At 46.3% G+C, this 20,407-nt stretch overlaps 1 protein-coding gene across 3 annotated transcripts in view; it reads left to right on the forward strand.

Annotated features, from left to right (window-relative positions):
* MYO18B (myosin XVIIIB) overlaps nt 1-20,407 on the forward strand; it is a 255,491-nt gene that overhangs the window by 204,414 nt on the left and 30,670 nt on the right. For all 3 annotated transcript variants that reach the window (XM_077876109.1, XM_077876111.1, XM_077876110.1), the window contains one exon: nt 10,820-10,950. In XM_077876109.1, coding sequence (XP_077732235.1) covers nt 10,820-10,950 — 131 coding nt within the window. The remainder of the gene's footprint in view (nt 1-10,819; nt 10,951-20,407) is intronic.

A 20,407-nucleotide genomic window follows, 5' to 3' on the forward strand; every position in this document is an offset into this window, starting at 1 on the left:
TTGTGGAGTCGAGGAGACAGACTCTAGCATGTACTCCTTGCTGCTGGTGAGTCAGGGCAGAGGGGGGACCCGTGTCCAGCTCTCGGGTCTGGTGCATTTCTCAACCTCACCTCTGTGCTGCCTCTCCTTGGCTGTGCCTACTGGGCATAGCTGTTGGGATACAATCATTTCAGTCACTGCTGGCCTGGATGACTCTATTCGTGGGGTGGGGGTGGGGGAGGGCGTGTTCCTGGACTTGTAGGCAGAAACTGCAATCCTGAGTCTTGTCTCTCCTGGGAAACTCTGGATACATAAGGATGCTAATAAGGATGAGACTTAAATCTGAGAGTGGGCAGGGTGCGGGTTAGCACATTGGCAATGATGCTTTTATCTGATTCTTGGGCATGTTTGCATGACTCGTGAGCTGGCAGTGAGGAATTGGGGCAAATAAGAGCATGTTTTGGTGGAGAGGGGACAAGGAGGATTTGGGGGGCGAGATCTGGGGCATTTAATCGGTAGGGCTAGTAGGGTTGCAGGGTTGAGTGTTCTGGATGTCTAAAAGAAGAGAGGAACATGAGAGGGTCACAGGAGTTGGGGGGAGTGTGAGAAAGCGTCACAGCAGAGGAGTCCCCATCAACCTGCCATACTTCACAAGCTATCACCTGGTCATCATGGGAACAAGACAGAGGTCTGATGTGTATGGAGTACCTGCTACATTGTATGCAGTGCATCAGGTGCTTTCCATTCATGAGTGCACAGCTAGTCCCACAGCATGACCATGCTGAAGTCATTCCCACGTTATAGATGAGGAAACTGAGGGTTGGGGTTAGACCGTAGGTGTGGGAAAAGGCATCATGGAAGAAGTGACTATGAAATCGGTCTTGGAAGATGAGTAGGAGTTCACCTGTCAGCAGGGAAGAGCATTCTAGGTGGAGGAATAGTAGGTGCAAAGGCACAGAGGCATGAGGGAATGCAGTATGTTTGGGAGCTCTGAAGACCGTGAGAGTTCTGAAGAATTGGGGTGCAGAGTATGGGCAGTAGAAGGAGAAGAACCTTGGAACGTAGACTGGGGGATGGACTATGCAGGGCTCGCTAGGCTTAACCACCCAGTTTGAATTGTGGGAAATGAGGAGTAATTGTGGCCTCTTAAGCAGGAGATTTATCAGATTACAGAGATTCTCCCTTGGGCTATTTATGGGATACAGCATGGGGAAGGGCCTGGGTAGAAGAGAAGGACAGCAATTCAAGACAGCAAGAGAAAGCTTAGGGGACAATAATGGACACTATCTCTATGCTCATGAATAGAGAGCAGGAGAAAGATGCCAAGAGATTAGCCCATTGTATTGACAAGATACTTGATGCCCAGAGTAGGGACAAGGGATATGAAATAAATTGTTCTCACACTACCCTCTTTGGTTACAGAACCCAGTGGACACTTGAGAAATTTCAAAGTCCAGTTTCCCTATTTCTGCAATCACATGGACTAGCGGGCTGAGAAGACACATGAGCTTCATTTCCATTTAAATTGAAATAAGACATGTCAAAGGTGGCCCGATAATTACTGCCTGGAACAATGGCCCTCTGATGCGGGAAGTGTAGTGTCGGTGTATGTGGTACAGATAATTTTTGCATTTGAGACTTAATTATGTTGATATAATTATTTCTCTGTCAGGAAAATTGGGTGGCACAGATCTGTCATATTTGCATTTGAGCAGAAAAACGAAATGCCTTCCTTCTTTTTTGCAGAAAGCAGTTGGGTCAGTGACTCTGGAAAGTCAGGAGTGGGGCATGTGGAAGTTCACTCTGGGTCAGGATATCTGTCAGCGAATGGTGGGGTTTTGTAAGGTCTTGGCAGGTGTCAACCTTGAGAGGGTTGGAGTCCTCTGGCAGTCCTTGTTTTTGCCCTGTTCTGAAGATGGCTGCATCAGAAATCACAGCCTGGGGGGAGTTTTAGGGCTGGGAAAGCTATGAGCTCCGAATACCTAGAGCCATAAGAAAATTTAGAGAGTGGGTTTATTTTATTTTATTTTATTTTATTTATTTTATTTTATTTTACTTTTCTATTCCATTCTATTCTATTTAAATTTAAACTTAATTTAATTTAACTTGCAAACCTGTGATTCAAAGACTCACAGGAGAGTTTCACACTCATGCCTCAAAGCCTAATCACCACCCTCCCCCTGGCTGTCCCCATCCCACTGTCTGAGAACCTCAACCACATTCTTTGTATAAGGGTCTAGGGCCTGTGTACAACCTCTTTGTACAAGGGTCCGAGGAGTCTGTGACCTCTGCCACCCCCCAGCCTTCGGGGGAATCTTGGGACCCCCTCCTCACCATTGGAACCCCAGGTCATGGCATCATTATTGCCCAAGCGGTGAGGGCCGGTGTTTAGGCAAAAATGAGTCATGTTCCAAAGTGTGTGAAACAAAACGTAGAGAGAGAAGCTCACCTTCTAACAGAGAGAAGGCCTAGATAGGAAAGCCCAGGTTCTAGTTCTGCCTCAGCCACCCAGGGAGTGGCCCAGCAACCTTGGCCAGGTGGCCTCCTGCTCTGGCCTGGTATATAGTGTGTGTGTCCATGGATGCAGTGGTGGTGTGCGTGTGTAGCAAACACACACAGCTTAGACCTTCCACAAGCCAGATCTCCATCATCTAGATATGAACAGCCCAACCTGCCTAAAATGTTCATTGTCCAGAATGCTATTGTATAGGCCCCAACTCAATGGACTCCACCACCCACAAAGGAAAACAGTGTAGCCATCCTGAACTTCCTCCTATTTCTAGAAATACATCTGTTTAGAGGTTGAATTGTGTCCTTCTGCTCCATTGACCTTTCTGCCTCCCTCTTGTAAGGACCCTTTTCATTACATTTAGGGCCCACCCAGATAATCCAAGATAATCTCTCTATCTCAAGAGCCTTAATTTAATCACACCTGCAAAATTCTCTTGCCATCTAAATTAACATATTCCCGAATTGCAGGGATTAGGATGTGGACATCTTTGGGGGCTGTTATTCCTTCTAGCCAGACTGAAGCAGAACCACCCAGATAAATCACTCCTGAATTCCTGACCCGCAGGAAACCATGAGAGATAATGAGTGGTATTCGATGTTTCAAAACACTAGGTGTTGAGGCGTTATGTAGCAATAAATAATTAAAATAGACTAGGGGTTTGCAATACAGCATTTGAGGCTGTAATACTTTGAAAATTGTTATTCTGGATTTCTTGTAACCTTTTCCTTGAAATATATGTGTATATATATATATATATATATATATTCACACACATATATACACACACATATATATACATACACATATATACATCTATATAAAATATAAATGTTTATAAATATATACATAGATATAGATAGATAGGAATTGTAAGTATACAGTTTGAGGAATGAAGCCTGGGTTGAACCTGGATATGTCTCTGCTCTGTGTCAGTGATTCTCCTGATTCCTCTCAGATACATTCCCACCCTTCTCTACTCTACTCTAAATTGTAGGAAACTATGCTTTCTAGTTTCCCTGGTAGGGTCAGCCAAAGATAGGTGGTGATGGCCAATTGAAGGACAGGGGAAGGAGAGAAGCCAGGGTATTTCTCCATCTCCTGTGCTGCCTTGGTGGGGGGCGTCCCTGATGGCAGCTGAAACTCTAATTCCAGATCATCCCATTCAGAATGCTCTTCTTCCATGAAACCACCTTCCACTGGGCACACTTCCATTGGATGGCCCAACGTCCCATTTTTTCCTTCCAGTCCTAGGTTGGCAGTGCCTTCCTGCCATTGCTTATCTATCCGGGCTTCTCATCTTTCCTATCATCTGAATAACCAATTCCCTGTATTAAATCCCTTTATGTGAATGATCTAGAGCAATTTCCATTTTCTTGACTGATATGGGCTCCTTCAAGGCACTGTATTAAATCCTCCAGCTTCAACAACAACAACAAAAAAACCATCAGGTTTATAGGCTTCATTTTCTGAAAAATGAGGTTGTCCTTGCTACACAATACCTACAGGCTTCATACTTTCCAAGTCTTTACTTAGAAAGAAGGATATCTGTTAGATATCAAGTGAGAGCCCACATATTAGGTATACCAGATGTACACAGTTGGACATTATTTTGTTTGTTCCTGGTGATAATCTTTTGTTAGGAAATAATACTGGCATGTTACGAGATGAGGAGGTGAAAGTAAGGAAGGATTAAGAACTCTTCAAAATTCACATAGGTGTTTTGTTTCTCCTGCTCCTCCTGTGTTATTGGTAGCTTGCCTCTCCCTTCTCCCCACCCATCAGGATCTCTCCCTAAAAGTGGTAGCCTTCCACTTCCCTCAGTCCCACGGAGCACTTACCAGTTTACTTTTTTTTTTTTTTAAGATTTTTATTTATTTATTCATGAGAGACACAGAGCGGCAGAGACATAGGCAGAGGGAGAAGCAGGCTTCCTACAGGGAGCCCAGTGCAAGAATTGATCCCAGGATCCCAGGATCAGGACCTGAGCCGAAGGCGGACACTCAACTACTGAGCCACCCAGGTGCCCCCACTTACCAGTTTTCAAGGAAAAACAGCCCCCTCCCCTGCCAACCAGCCAACTACTATAAGCATCTTCTTTGAGGACTCAGGAGGCATTTCCAAGAGGGTTGAGTAGAGTGCGAAAGCTTTGGGAGGTCTAGTTGATGCTAGTAGATGGATCACTGGATAAAGTGCTTAGCTTGGTAGTTCATAGGGTGGACTCTGACCCTAGATTGCCTGGGTCTAGACAGTGATCGATTGGACATGCCCACTGTGGGTGTAGAAAAGGGTAGGAGGAACGGTCAGGTATTGACTGACCCTTTGGAAACAGGCAGGCCTGAGCTTGAATCTGTGTGTCACTTTCTAGCTGTGTGACTTTAGGATCTTGGATGAGTCTCTCTGGGTCTATTACCACATGATAAACCTAGACTCAGACAATTAATTTGCAAGAGGATTAGGAAGAAAGAACCTGGCATAGTAATGACCATCTTCTTCCTACTTCCTCTTTTTGCTGAAGGTTGGGCTCTTTTTCAGCCTTATATAAGAGAATCTAATGCATAATTCTGGGTTTTCTTCTGGGTACACCAAGTCTTTCCCATATGGAGACCGAACATTCATGTTAATGCTCACTCCATGATGAGCCAAAGCACAGTTCACAGGGCTTTTTATTCCCCTACAGCCTCATTTCTCCCAGGCAAGTGACCCTAGGACAATCTGAATGAAACAGTGGCAGGTCCTCATCATCTCATCATTTCTTTCTGGGCGGACTGCCCCCACCTCTGGAGACACAGGCATCCTTGGCTAAAGCAGGAGTAATTGGAGGCAAAGTAGAAAAGCGCTGCGGGCAGGTGTCAGGACACCTGGGTTTGACTGCAGATCACTGTGTCTTGACTGCACGACACTGGGGAAGTGATTTATCCTTTGAGGCTCAGCCTGTTCATCTGTAAACTGGGGATAATGAGGCTGCCATGGGAGACACTGAGTGGGCAGTCCAGGGGATTGTTCCTCATACCATAGACAGAAATAAAATCCCATATTTTTTTAACTTACTGATCAGAAAAGTCATTCATATCCTTTGTAGAAGATCTGGAGGAGAATAAAACGGAAAACAAAAATCACCTGATATCTCACCACTCGGAGATAATAACACTGCCATTACTTTCCTGTAATGTGGTTGAGTTACTTTTTGTGTTTTTACATTGCACTTGACTCTGAGGGTTCATAAAGATTATGTGAGATGAGACCTGCTAAATGTACGTGAGAAAACAAATAAATATATTCATGTAATAATTAAATATTAAGTATGTGCTGTGTGTCAGACTGGGAAGGTTCATGCGTGTGTATCTGAATGTATGTATGTGAGCACATATTTGCATGTATTTATATGTATTTATAATAGCATATGTATTTGTGTGTAAATTTTTTTTTAGCTATGGGCTCTGTAACATGAAGTTTCTATTTGTCTTTAGTGAATCAGAAGAAAATGACAAAGTGAGTTTTCATCAGGTTTCAGGGGTGTTTTGAGATATTGTGCCCTAGAATATAAGCTACATGAAATTAATTTTCTTGGAGGACACCTTGAAAAGATGGAGAGGCAACCTCTAGGGTTCCAGAAACGGACATGAGAGTTCTGTGCAATTGCAGACAAGAGACAGTCCCCTAAAGATGCCCCAGGCAAAGAAAACAAACAGCAGTTTTAAATATTAACCTCTAATTGAACATCACAAAAGGAGACAATTTTAATTGCAGCCACTAATTATCGTATGAAAGACCTCCCACACGGGCAGCTCTGTGTGGCATGCTCCAGGGGGAGTAGCTTGGGAGTTTAACAAGGGTTAGTGATTCTCTTAAGCAATGCTGGGGAGGTCACAAGTACACACACAGTAAAAATACTTTTATTGATTTTGTCTCTGAATGCATGGGGTGTATTATGTATACATAGTGAGTGTAATACCCGGGCTCCTCCTTCATTCGCCGTTTCCAGTCATGCAGTAACACCATTCATCCGATCCCCAAGTATAGATGGAGTGCTCGCTATGTTCTAAACACCAGCAATACAGAGAGATTTGGTCCTGGCAAGAATGTAAGCTCCACAGAAATTAGGACTTTATCTGCGTCCTGCACAGGTCAGCGCTGGCACATGGTAGGTGCTCAATGGGTGTTTACTGAATGAATGAATGGCATGTGAATATATGTGCCCAAGTGTAATGAATATATCATATCTATTACTATAGATATGTTGGGTGTAATGACACCAACTATATGTTGGGTGTCATTGCAATGTGTATATCACCATTACTGTAGTTAGAGATTAACATAGGTATATGATGTATTTATTAGTAGGCTTCTGCTGTATACATCTTAGCATCTGCATAGTTTCATATCCTAGTTTCTCCCCCAACTTCTTTTTGCTTCAAGCCTCTAAAGAGAGAGAATAACAGAGAAGACCAGCTTCACACTTGGTCTCAAAATGCAACCCTGATTGCACTTGGCAATACCGATTCAATCCCAAGCATCATTAGTCAGATGTCATGAGAGGGAGAGAAGGCCCCAGACTCCCAGACAGGAAAGTGGACACGTCTCTTGTACCCTCTTCTCCTGTGTCGTGCCCCCCACCCCCAGTGTCCCTTGAGCAGTCTCTAGCTGGGTTTTGTTTTGTCTGCCCCAGGGACAGTTTGGGGCACCGCATGCATTTCCCCTAACGACTTGGTCTCTGCAATCAGCAGGCTCTATTTGCTTTGCAAGTTGAAGCAGAAAAGGTTTGCTGATTGCTGATTGCACAGACTCTAGATTTCCCAAGTCCGTCTCCTTGTGTTCCCACTGGGCCTGATCTGAGTACCCTGGATCCCATCCTTGGTCCGTATACTCTCATCTATGGATGCTTTTCTTGCTTGAAGCTCTCCTCGTTCTAATAACTCATCCCCTATGCGGCCCTTAGTTGCATCCATGTCTTTTCTCTGCGGGGTGCTGAAAAACCTTTGGAACTAGAGTCCTTATTCACCTGTGACCTTGGCAAACCTCTGCTCCTCATCCCCAGTGGCTCCTCATTCTCCTCTGAAAATTAAATGATAGCAATACCAGCGTTGACCAAGCCTTTCCTCTTCTGGAGGTCAGAGAGGTTGGGTACCTTGCTACAGGTCACACAGCCAGTGAGGGGCAGAGCTGGGCTTTGAACCTAGGCACACTGGCTCTAGAAGCTACTTTGTCTTTGATGATACTACAGATTGGACTCACCTAAGCTCGCCCTTGCTGCACCCATCTTCTTAGTCCCAGAGCAGAGCCATCCATCCCTGAGATAGTGACTGTCCCCGGGGGCCCGGTCCCCTGGTTTCTGCCTACCAGGAGGCTCTGTGAGGGTTAAGACGTCAGGCCCTTGTTGCTCACACTGCATGACGTTGCAGGTGCAAAGTTCACCCAGGCACAGCTGGGAGGGGACACCTGTGCTCTTCTCTCATCCCTGGGCTCATGAGGCAGAAAACTATCCCCCAAGAACCCAAGACAACACCTCTGAGCTTTGTGCTCTCCCAGCTGCATGACCTCACATAGGCCCCTCTGCTGCTCTGGCTTTCCGTAGCCCCCAAACAAACACTTACTGCACATCTAACATGGCCTGTGGACGGACGTCAGCTAGCATCTCTGTATCTTACAAAGAAAGATACAGGTGCCCCATCTCCTGGGAGAACATGTTTGATTTCTGTCGCCTTGGAGAGAGCTGAGCTCAGACAAGTGCTCCTATAAGTTCCTGAGACTTTGCACCCGGCCGTTTCTCTGGGTGTCTTTATGAGCTGATATGCCAGCGTCCAGAGGCAAGCGCCTCCCAGCCATCCCCCAGTGCGTGTTATTTCCTGTGACAGTCCACTGGCCTCCTGCCCAGGGCCCCTGCCTCCGACCGGCTCTCACCTTGTCAGCACCAAGATGGGGATTTCACAGCTGGCAACTTCAATCAACTCTAGTGCTTGCCAGCTTCTCGTCCGTCACCCCCTTCTCTCTCCACGCTGCTGCTTCTCAGCTCCACTCAGCCCTTACACTTCTCAGTCTTTGCCTGCTCGCTTTCTCTCTCTCTCTCTCTCTCTCTCTCTCGTTAAAATTGGGAAAACTCAAGATCAGATGAAAAGCACAGACCCACAATACCGCGAATAGACAGGCCACTCTGCAAAGGACAGCTGTGCACATCCCCGCAATGGGGAGGACCTGGTTCTCCCTGACTTTCATTGGGAGTGTGCACATGCAGCCCCAGAAAGATCACTGGCAAGATCAGGCTTTAAATCCAGGCTCTGGAGGGTATTATGCTGAGTGAAGTAAGCCAGTCGGAGAAGGACAAACATTATATGTTCTCATTCATTTGGGGAATATAAATAATAGTGAAAAGGAATATAAGGGAAGGGGGAAGAAATGTGTGGGAAATATCAGAAAGGGAGACAGAACGTAAAGACTGCTAACTCTGGAAACGAACTAGGGGTGGTAGAAGGGGAGGAGGGCGGGGGGTGGGAGTGAATGGGTGACGGGCACTGGGGGTTATTCTGTATGTTAGTAAATTGAACACCAATAAAAAATAAATTAAAAAAAATAAATAAATAAATCCAGGCTCTGCACTGAATGCCTTCACTGGCCTCCACTTCTTCATTTACAACATAAAGAAAACGATCCCAGCCCCAGAGAGTCACTGTAAGCTGTTTCAGATTGCACAGCTGGTGAGTTAAATGGGTAACTTGGAATATTGCTTAGATCTGACCCTAAATCTTCATATTTTCACCTTTCTACACCCTCAGCAGTTGGTATATATGTGTTCCTTAAAGCATCAGGGGCGCCTGGGTTACTCGGTTGGTTAAGAGTCTGACTTTTTTTTTTTTAAGATTTTATTTATCTATTCATGAGAGACACACAGAGAGAGACAGAGACACAGGCAGAGGAAGGAGCAGGCTCCCTGTAAGACTTGATCCCCAGACCCCAGGATCATGACCTGAGCTGAAGGCAGACACTCAACCATAGATCCACCCAGGTGCCCCAAGAGTCCGACTCTTGATCTCAGCCCAGGTCTTGATCTCAGGATTCTGAGAGCCTACTTTAAAATAAATAAATAAATAAATAAATAAATAAATAAATAAATAAATAAATAAATAAATAAAACAGTCAACAAATAATCCTTACATAATTTAGAACAGCTTAAAAGAAAAACTTTATCTCTAATCTACACTCCCCCATCATCCTCATCTATAAATATCACCAGCTCCCTAAGTGTTTTTCCAATGGTATGTGTGTTATTTGCAGATAGATAGGGGCATGATAGTCCCTGTTCTATTTCGTTTGCTTAACATTATTCCACAGAAGCATTCCACACTACCACAACCCTTATTTCAAATGTTAATGTCTGCCTCATGGCATCAAAGAGACACTACTGTGGTCTTCCTAACCATTCCCAGTTGTGTTGGATGATGAGGCTGCTTTCAGCTTCTCCCCGTCCCCAATCCCACTGCTCTGAGCATTCTCTGGTACAGACTTTACTCTGCCTTTTGACTCATTCCCTGTAGGATAAATTCCTAGCAGGTGGGATTCCAGGTTTAACCCAAGGTTTCTCAGACTGGGCACTATGCACATTTGGGTGAGGTAGTTCTTTGTGGAGGGGCTTTTGTGCACATTGTAGGATGTCAGGCATCATCCCTGGCCTCTACCCACTAATGCCAGTAGCACCCCTGCCTGACACAGTGCCAGGCACAGAAAGAGCTCGGTAAATGGCAGTGGTATCTGCTTGCTCTGGGAGGAACCCCTCTGGCTTGTCTGTCTTTGCCTTTGCTGCCTCTAAGATGCAGAGCTGGGGGAGTCAGCATGGTGGAGTTCAAAAGGAACCATTCCTGTCTGCCCCCCACTACATGCCCTATCTCTTATTCCAGATGCCTCACTCCAGATCCATCCCTGAGGCAGACATAGCTTCCAGAACCAGCCTCAGTTACTGTTCTGGGAAACATGAATTGGTCCATATATTTACTCATCCATCCAAGATGTACTGACTGGTGCAAAGTGGGTGGTGGTGCATGACTTTGGGGTCAGACACACTAGGCTGAGACTCACCCCCCCTCCAGTGTGGATGAGGGAGCTCTGTCTTGGGGGCCATCAGCCATGCCCTGGTGGCCCCCAAAACATCCATGTTTATACAATTCACAGCATCTATCCGAGGGTCTGAAAGCCCACCTGTATGGAGAGGGTGCTCACCATGTACTAGGTACTCAGTGAACACTAGGCTCCACCTGGGGTGTGTTTTTCCTCCCCAGAAGCTCTGGCAGGTAGGTGAGTTCTTGCCCAAGGCCAACATTTGCTTGTGGTCTCTGTCTCCAGGAGAAGTATGTGGAGGAACTCGCAGCAGTGAGACAGACCCTCCAGACAGACCTGGAGACGTCCATCCGGCGGATTGCTGACCTACAGGCAGCCTTAGAGGAGGTGGTGTCCAGCGACAGTGACACGGAGAGGTAATGTACAGGGCCCAGGTGTGGCTGGGTACAGCAAGTGAACTGTACCCTGAGTGTTCTACAGTCTTTGGTAGACAGAACTCCCATTCTCAGTTCTGAGGGTCCCCATCTACAGGGAGACCCCAGGGCATTGAGTGGTGGGAGGGATAACTGGCTGGCTTATGTGAGCAGCGACCGGATCTTTGCTTCCCCTGTGGTGTTAGCATCTCCTTGTTGCCACTGAAGCCACCTAGCCTAGCTCTCCAAGCCTTCAGGGAAGCAATCAGTGGAGTGCTTGCAGAGTGGGCTGCAGATCGTGATTGTGGGCAGTTTCCATGTCCAGTCTGAGCCCAGTCTCCTCACATGCAAAATGGACATAATGCTTCGGACCAGCTACATCAAATTGTTCTATTTTGACTACTTTTTGGCACGCAGATTGACGTTTCATGTACCCAACCCACTGCATACCTCGAAGGGTTGTCAGTGTCAAATGAGGTACCAGATGGACACCATTTAGAGCAGTACCAGGAGTGCACACAGGGTGTAGGGGTGTAAGCTGTGTTTGGGCACAGAAAGGGCATCTTTTCACAGAGGCAAAATCTGATTGGAAGATGTAAGATTAGACAGCTGGTGATACACCAGACCACCCAAATTCAATGTCAGGGCTTCTCTCCTGTCTTAGAAGACAGGTTACTTCACACCATCTCCACTCAAATCTCAAGCTTCCCCAGGCCATGGTTGGGCTGCTCACCTGGATGGAAGGAGTTCGAGGTGTTCCAGATGGGCACATGGACCCGGGCTGTCCAGTCTCTTGCAGGTGGCCCATAGCATCCTGTTCCCCAGAGCTGCCTTTGTAACATTGGCATGTTACTTCTCTGGAAACTATAGCTGCCTGTCTGGCTGTAGCCTCTCTGCCCACATCCCAGTCTCTGCCTAAAACCTGGGCAGCAAGGAGAGGCATTTTGTTTGCATTGCTCTGCTAAGAAACAGGGTGCCTTAATGTAACCTTCAGATGTGACTCCCTCCCTACACACACCTGTAGGGCTGCACCCGCTGCTGCTCCCCCTTGGTCCCTGTCTCTGTGGAATGATTCACATTGCAGCTTGAACAATCCAGTATTGGACCATGAGTGCAACCCTCTCCACTTCTAGGAGGACCCTGAGAGAAGTTTAAGGTCACATAGCAAATTAGGAGTGTGCATGGAGTTTGAACCTGGGGCTGCTGAGTTTCCTACCCTAGGCCTTTGCCTGTCGCACCCTTCATAATAGGGTGAAGCAGCGGCCAGCTGCTGACCTGCAGGAGGCATGGGCAAGAGGTGGGCGGTGAGGGAAATAGAGTTGCAAGTCAGCTGTCATTTAGCCAGTGGGAAGAACCCGTGGAGCAGACCATGCCTGGTCAAGGGAAAAAAAGCCCAGAAGGAAACACACCAACATTCTAATACTGATGGAAGGCATCACTCCTGACCTCAATTTTTGTTTTCTTCAAGCTTTATTTATATATTATAAAATTTCTGCAATGAGCATACACATACAACCCTAGAGTAGGATCCTCATTTGGAGATTTTGCTCATATAAGTTACGGACTTTATTTTTTTTTAAAGATTATTTATTCATTTTAGAGAGACAGGGAAAGAGCAGGGTGAAGGGGCAGAGGAAGAGGGAGAGAAAGTCCCAAGCAGACTCTGCACTAAGCGTGGAGCCCAATGTGGGGCTTGATCTCATGACTCTGAGATCATGACTGAGTTGAAACCAGAGTCGGTTGCTTAACCAATTGAGCACCCAGGCACCCCTAAGTTGCAGACTTTATACACCTGATTTTAGTATGTGAGCACATCCTTTCCTTGATGTGGTTCTGGGCTGGTCATAAGCTGCTCAGAGATGGGTAACATTGAACTTGTTCATGCTCAGCGTCATCTGACAGAGACCTAGTGGACTCTGCATGTCTTTGCCTCTAAATAAAGGACTTTATCTAAGAAATCGCAGTTTGTGCAAAACTTGCTTCCATGCACAATTCTAAGTGTTGCTACCATGCCCTGTTAATTTGCACAGCTGCCAAATTGTGGTGAAATGGCAAATACTGGTGTTGCACCTGCTTCCTGGCTCACGATTACATTTAGGATGTCCCGTGGGCTGCCCTCCCTGCAGTTTATTAGTGTCCTGACAGAAATCGTGTCTGTAATTGTAAACCCTATTGTCAATATTACCTACTTGATGCTTGGGCTGGCTCTTCTGTTAATAAAGACATGAGCACTTTTGCACTAATTATAATGAGAATTAATGGTTGTATATATGAAGGTTTTTTTTAACTAATGAGTAAAACTTTTGAAACATTTTTACTTGCATAGCCAGAGATTGCTTTTCTTTTATTCTCTCTTTCTCTCTCTCTCCCGCTCTCTTTAGGGAGAGAACACAAGCTTGGGGGGGGGGGCAGGGGCAAACAGAGAGGGAAAGAGAGAATCTTAAGCAGGCTCCATGCTCATCATAGAGACTGATGCAGGGCTCAGTCCCACGAGCCTGAGATCATGACCTGAGCCAAAATGAAGATTGGGATGCTTAACTGATGGAGCCACCTAAGTTCCTAGCTTTCCTTTTCTTTTTTTTTTCAAGTTTTTATTTTAATTCCAGCATAACTAACATACAGTGTTCTCTTAGTTTCAGGTGTATCGTATAGTGATTGAACAATTCTAAACATTATTCAGTGCTTGGCATGATAAGTGCGCTCCTTTTTCTCCACTTCTTCGCCAGCACTCGTTCTTTGTGGTTTTGATTTTAACCGTGGTGACAGGTGTGAGGCGCTATCTCATTGTGGGCTGGATTTGCATTTCCCTGATGCCAGTGATGTTGAGCATCTTTCCATGTGTCTGTCGGCCATCTGCGGGTTTTCTTTGGAGAAATGTCTGCTCATCTCTTCTGTCCACTTTTAATTGGATTATTTGTTTTTAAGGTGTTGAGGTTGCTTTTCTGATACGTGAAAGTTATCAGTGAAATAAATGAAATTTCATTATTAAAATTTGTTACTAAAAATAACAAAATTGGAAAGAAGCAAAGGATCCATGCTTGGAGGCTAGATAGAAGTAGTGACAGAAGCAGGGAGCACATTCTTGTCTGGGGAGTGAGATCCTCGTGGTGAGGTCACAGATGGTCATGGACATCGCTCTAGTCTCAGCTTATAGAGGCTCCTCTCAAGCCTGAAAGGGACCCTGACCTCACCCTCATCTCGATAAGAGGTAACTTTATCTCTTTCCACTCCAGCTGACAAGCCCCCTACTCGCTCATCCAGCTTTTCTGAGTTCCAGACCTTGGGACCCCAGGAATCCTATCTGAACTTAGCTTCCTGCCTGCATTTTCATGATCTTCTGTCTCAGCAGGACTTGGTCCTGGCCCTCTGCCCTGTAACCTGGATTTGAAATAGATGCAGAGCAGAGATTTCACCCATAGCACGCAAATAGGGAGAGATGGGCAGGTGATGGGGATTGCCTACAAAGAAGTCTCGACACATTTTGAAGAATTAATATTGCACAAACTTTGTTCTCTGGCCACACTGCAATTAAAATGATCCTCATCAATAGAAGGAAATCCATGCCTTGCTGGGCTACAGAGGCGCCGTCTGGAGCAGAGCTCCAGCTCCTACCCTGGTGCCAGCCTGTCCTCTTCCCCATCCTGATGGCAACACGCTGTACTTCCTTCATAATTGTCTTGTCACCTGGGGTACGTAGTTTGGATGGGAGCCTGAGGGATTTGTGGAGGTACCTCTCCAAACTGAGCTCTCAATTAGGATTCACACCCACCCTGGGGGAGAGAGAAAGAGAGAGAGAGAGAGAGAGAGAGAGAGAGTGTGTGTGTGTTGCTTCTGCTGGAGGTAAGGTTCTTTAAGAGACTTGTTCAAATTATGAAAAGTCACATTTCCCCATGTTGGGAATTAGATCCGAGTGTAACAGGCCTTCCAGGCTGGAAACGTGGTTACGTGCTCAGAAAGCCAGGTGGCCCATGCGGTGACATTTAAACACGTGCCATTCCTGCACTCGGGCTCTGTGCTGTGACTTAGATCGGGGCATCAACCTTCGCAGATTAATGGGGAAATGCTTTAAGCTGTTCCCCCAGAGCCTGGAGCATGCTCATTACTCATGGAGGAAGGGATGTGTCAGTTGACAGCCCCATCTATTCCTGGCCCCAGGGTCTGTGGCTGCTCTGCCTGGCACCTTTCTGGGGATCTGGGGTAGGGTGGCAGGCAGCGTGGAGAGATCAGTGGATGACTTCTGACTTCTAGGTCAGCTGAGAATGTACCAATTCCAGCTGGCCCGGTCAGAGACCAATGCTCTTGAAAGGTGTCTCTTGTGCTGTGTTGCATGTAAGTTACATGTTTCTCGACATACATCCTTCTAACTGGGCTAAAATTAGGCTGCAGCAGCATAAGTAGGAAGATGTGGGTCTCACCACAGATGGCAGCTGCCACTGAGGGCCTAATTCTGGGTTGATTTATTTATTAGTGGGCCCAGGCTCTGGCCAGACTGTAAAGGTTCCTGTTACATAAAAGGACAGACTTTGGAACTGCTCACATTCCTCTTCCTAAAACGCCCTTATCTTCTGATTTGCAATCCCTGAGCTCCCGCCTCGAGTAATAAGCCTGCCTTAGGCCTTAGATGCTTTAGCATCTCTTCATTACCCTGAGAAGCTTGATACCCCATTCCCAGTGAAGACACGTAACCTAGTGATGCCACAGAAGCCACCTGACTTCCAAGTGTCCTTCTAGCTTGGGAGGCCTGGATACTCGGCTGATGGGGGTCATGAGGAGTCAGGGCTCCAACCTATTTTTACCCACTCCTGCCTTATAGGAAATGATGGTAATTGGGATAAGAGGTAGTCTCTGCTGAGAGCTGACTGTGTGCTGGGCTACGCAAACTACTTGCTTTGCAGACACTTTCCTCACAACTTTTTAAGATTGGTGCCCAACTTACGGACTGGGACACTGGAGTCAAATAAGTCAAGGAGCTGGCTTGGGCTCACACAGCAGTGATGGGGCTGTGATGATTTCTAGGCTGACCCCACCACCCACACTTCCAATGAGCAAGCTCTGCCGTTGTATTTGACATACCCCATCTTCCTCTTTTATCTTGTCAAACTCTTTGCTCTTAGCCAAGTAACTGACCTGTCACTCTGGTGCATGTGTGTCTGTCACTGTGACAGGGGGCCAGTGCATTCTTGTGTTACTTCCCAGGCAATGTGGGCATTTAGGCTGGAATTGCCTGACAAAGACACACGCAAAAACAATACAATAGAAGACATCTAATTAGTTATCTTGCTTATCAACAAGGCCCTGTCCACAAATGCCTGGCACAAGTTCTTTTTTTTTTTTTTTAAGATTTTATTTATTTATTCATGAGAGACATAGACAGAGGCATACAGGCAGAGGGAGAAGCAGGCTCCATGCAGGGAGCGCAATGTGGGACTCGATCCCGGGACTCCAGGATCACACCCTCAACATGCCAAACTGTTGAGCCACCCAGGGATCCCCCTGGCACAAGTTCTTTAAAAGCCACACGTACCAAGGTGAGAGAGAGAACCACTGATAGGTCGGGAGACAGGGTTCTGTTCTGGACATACCACCAAATAGACCTAGACCAGGTCATCTGCACTTCCAGAGCCATTACTTGCCCAGTCAACACATTAAAACCATCATCATCATCATCACCATCAATATTCGCCTTCCACGTTAAGACAGAAGGTAACAGTAAGAAATAGGCAAACATGGAGCTTGCAACCCAGAGACTCTTCACAGGGTTAAAGGGTAAGTGGATTTCAAATTCCCTCTTAAGTAAAACCCTCCTTAAGTGTGGAACCCACCAGCACAAACTCCTATAGAAAATTCTAGCTTAGGGTAACCTGGATGGCTCAGTTGGTTAAGCATCTGCCTTCAGCTCAGGTCAAGGAAAAAGAAAATTCTAGCTTAGGATGGAGTCCTAAGGAGCCAAAAGTGCAGGGTCAGACCTCCCTACTCAATCTCTCTCCCTGACCCCTTGGGAGCCTCCGTGAGGTCTCTCAGAACACAAGGGCTCTATAGACTGTGCTGCACAAACTCCAGTTATCTGCCAGGACCAATAATCCGTGACTTGTAAAAAGTCACCCCGGAGGGTGATTTCTACCCATCTGGTTCAATGAGTTTCAGGATCACACAGAACAAAACTCCTGTTTCTGCCTGAAAACCTTTCTTCTCTCCCTATCCCCAAGCTGTAGACCACCACAGGGTAAAGCTGATAAGTGCCTCCTGCAATCTTTCAGACCATAAGGTGTGATGTGGCTTCCTGAAACCCTTCTCAACCCAGACTCTTTATTTTATACATCCTCTGTGTTGTTGAGACCATCTAAAATGAAGGCTGGTACAGGGTGCAGGCCGGACACCACAATTGGCCAGGACGGTAATTCATCAAAAGTTGACAAGCGGAATGCCCAGCAGACCTTGACTTTAACCTCAGAAGGTCTGTGGAAATTCAATGACATGGGTTCACAGGCAAAAGCAACCAGCACACAGATTAAAATGTCTATAAAAAAGTAGGATTATTTTCAATAAGCTTCCGTACCTATATCTTTTTATTTCTCGTGGCTGGTTCTTTTCCAGAGTCATGGGCTTAGAAGGCATTATAATGATTGCTGATAATCTTATGCTCTTACAAGATTGCTTCTTGAGATTTTTCACCATTTTTTTCCCCACATGGTGATAAAAGGTATAACAGTCATTGGTAGAGCAGTGATGGTTCATGCCTGCTGTTTGCTTATTTCTCATAGAAAATACTGGATCAGAAAATCCAGTTCTTTCTGTTAAGGTAGAAACCAGCACTGAGATGAGCAATTGTAACAGTCAGCGTCTGGCAGGAGCTAGAAGCATGCCCCAAAAGAGGGGGCCTGAAAAGGACCATTTACAGATATGGACCCAGTGTAGAGAAGCACCAGGGGTGGTACAGCACCCAGGGGGTAGTAGTAATGCCTGGGAGAATGTAAAGAGGGCTGCCTGGCAGGAGGAGCTCTGGCTTTGGGTTGAGGGCTGGAGAACACAAGGAGAAGCAGGAGGGAGAATTCTGTTTTTCTTTCTTTCTTTCTTTCTTTCTTTCTTTCTTTCTTTCTTTCTTTTTCTTTTTTAGATTTTATTTATTCAGGAGAGACCTAGAGAGTGAGGCAGAGACACAGGCAGAGGGAGAAGCAGGCTCCCTATGGGGAGACTGATGTAGGACTTGATCCCAGGACCCCCAGGATCATGACCTGAGCCAAAGGCAGAAGCTCAACCACTGAGCCACCCAGGTGCCCCAGGAGGGAGAATTCTAAGAGAATAAATACTCCAGCTTCTTCTCTTCCATCCTTCCCTCCAGCTGCCATCTGAGCTCCCTACTGGCCACACCCAAGGGGAGGTCACAGGGCAGGGAGCCCATGGATGTGGCCCAGATAGATCAGCCTCCTTGGCATCTGGCGAGGTGGGCAGCATGAAGTGGATGGAAAGGAATGGAGAGCAGACGGTGAACACAACTATACATCTCAAAGTGAACGGTTCTTTAGTCTGGGGTGAGGGGAGCGCCCTTTCAGAAGGGGACAGATTTAAACACTGAGTTCAGCCATGGGGCTGACACTCATTCAAGGGTGAATAGTGGGCACGGATTAACACCAGCAGGTGCTTTGATTAGGTGTGTTGTCCTGTAAAGACTTTCCTGGGTCAGGTTCAATTAAAGATTGTTGTTCAGTCAAATGAAGTGTGTCAGGGAGCACGCCTGGCTGCCCAGCAGAGAGAGTTTGTCTCCTATAGCGCTCAAGGCAAGTTGCCTTAGGACTATGGAGATGTGAAGTTGCCTGGACACCCACTAGGACCTGTGAGCACAGCCTCTTTTAATCCAGAGTCATGGAATCCTGGGGTGGGAAGCCCCCCCCCCCACACACACACACACAACGTTTCCCAAATCCCATCCCTGTTGCAGCCAGCGTTTGCCTATCCTCTCTGTCTGTGGCCACAAGAAAACCTGTTCCTGTTCCCATACAACTAAGCCTCTCTATTTTTAAAGAGGAATGTCACACCATTTACAACTCAATAGCTTGGGCCACAGGTGTCTTCAGGTTTTTTTTCTTTCAATCAACACTCAGAAGGTTTAGCCCTATTCATTGGAACTACTCTGCCTCCAAGGGCCCTTGCCTACCACATCCTTAGTTTCTTTGGCTAGCTGGAACCAGTGTCCTTAGCCTGGGGTCAGTAGTTCACGGGAGGGGGTTTCCATGCATGAAGTCTAAATGATACCATGACGTCTCAGGCATTGCCCCAAAATTTGAATCAGGATTTGTGCATTTGGAGAAGTAGAAGTGTACCTTCTAGATTCTTCACAAAAGATCCTCACCAATATGACTTAGGACTCCTGCTTTAGGGACAAGTATATCCTTTTCAGTGTATATAATCATCAAGCATCTAAGCTGGACAAGGCCTCAGCTCATTGGCCTAAACTCCTTAGATCACAGATGGGGAAACTGAGATCCCAAGCAGGAAAGAGGGTGGGAAAGGACCACACCGCAAGGCCTCTAGGGTTTGTTTGCCTTTTTCTCACTCTTCTATTCTGTCCACAACCCTAGCCCAGTAGAGCCTTAGAAAGACTCAGGTCACTAGCAGGATCAGACTTTGATCTACTCACGTGTACTGCTCCAGTTCACAAAGTGTCATTTTTCAGTATTTTCAAATAGTTTGTTAAAAAGCTGCATCAAGACTTTGTGTTTAGATCCCCAAGAAGATTCAAGATCACTCACCAAAGACACTTTTGTCCTATTGCAGGGCTTTTTATTGGTGCCACAGCAAATTGTCACAAATTTGGTATCTTAAACCAACATGGATTTTATTATCTTGGAGTTGTGATGATTAGAAGCCCAACAAGAATCTCCCTGGCCTAGTCAAGGAGTCAGAAGGACTGTGTTCCTTCTGGAGACTCTAGGGGAGAATGCATTTTCTCACCTTTTCCATTTTGTAGAAGGTATCAACACACCTTGCCTTGCCACACTTCCATCTTCAGAGCCAGCAATGTTGCATCTGTGGCCATTCTACCGTAGCCATGTCTTCCTCTGACCAAACCTGGGGAGAGTTCCCTGCTTTGAAGGCTGTAAATGCATAGATTGGGCCACCCAAATAATCCAGGATAACTTCCCCATCTCAGGATCCTTAGCCTTAACCACATCTGCAGAGTCCCTTTTACTAGGTCAAGAAACATAGCTACAGGTTCTTGGGATTGAGGATTTGGATATTGACATCTCCGGGGGTGATTATTCTTCCACTCCGAGGCTCATTCACAAAAGTTGCTTTTGTTTTACTGTGGTAGTGGTGGTGGTGGGCTGGGGGGAGTCACATCAATCTTCTCTTTAAAGGGCTAGATAGTAAGTATGTTAGGCTTCGGGGGTCATATGATCTTTCTTGCAACTCCTCTGCTACTATAGAGCAAAAGCAGTCATGGGCAAAATGGAAATGAGTT

This window comes from Canis aureus, chromosome 27 (assembly GCF_053574225.1).
Source record: "Canis aureus isolate CA01 chromosome 27, VMU_Caureus_v.1.0, whole genome shotgun sequence".
Classification (NCBI taxonomy): domain Eukaryota; kingdom Metazoa; phylum Chordata; class Mammalia; order Carnivora; family Canidae; genus Canis; species Canis aureus.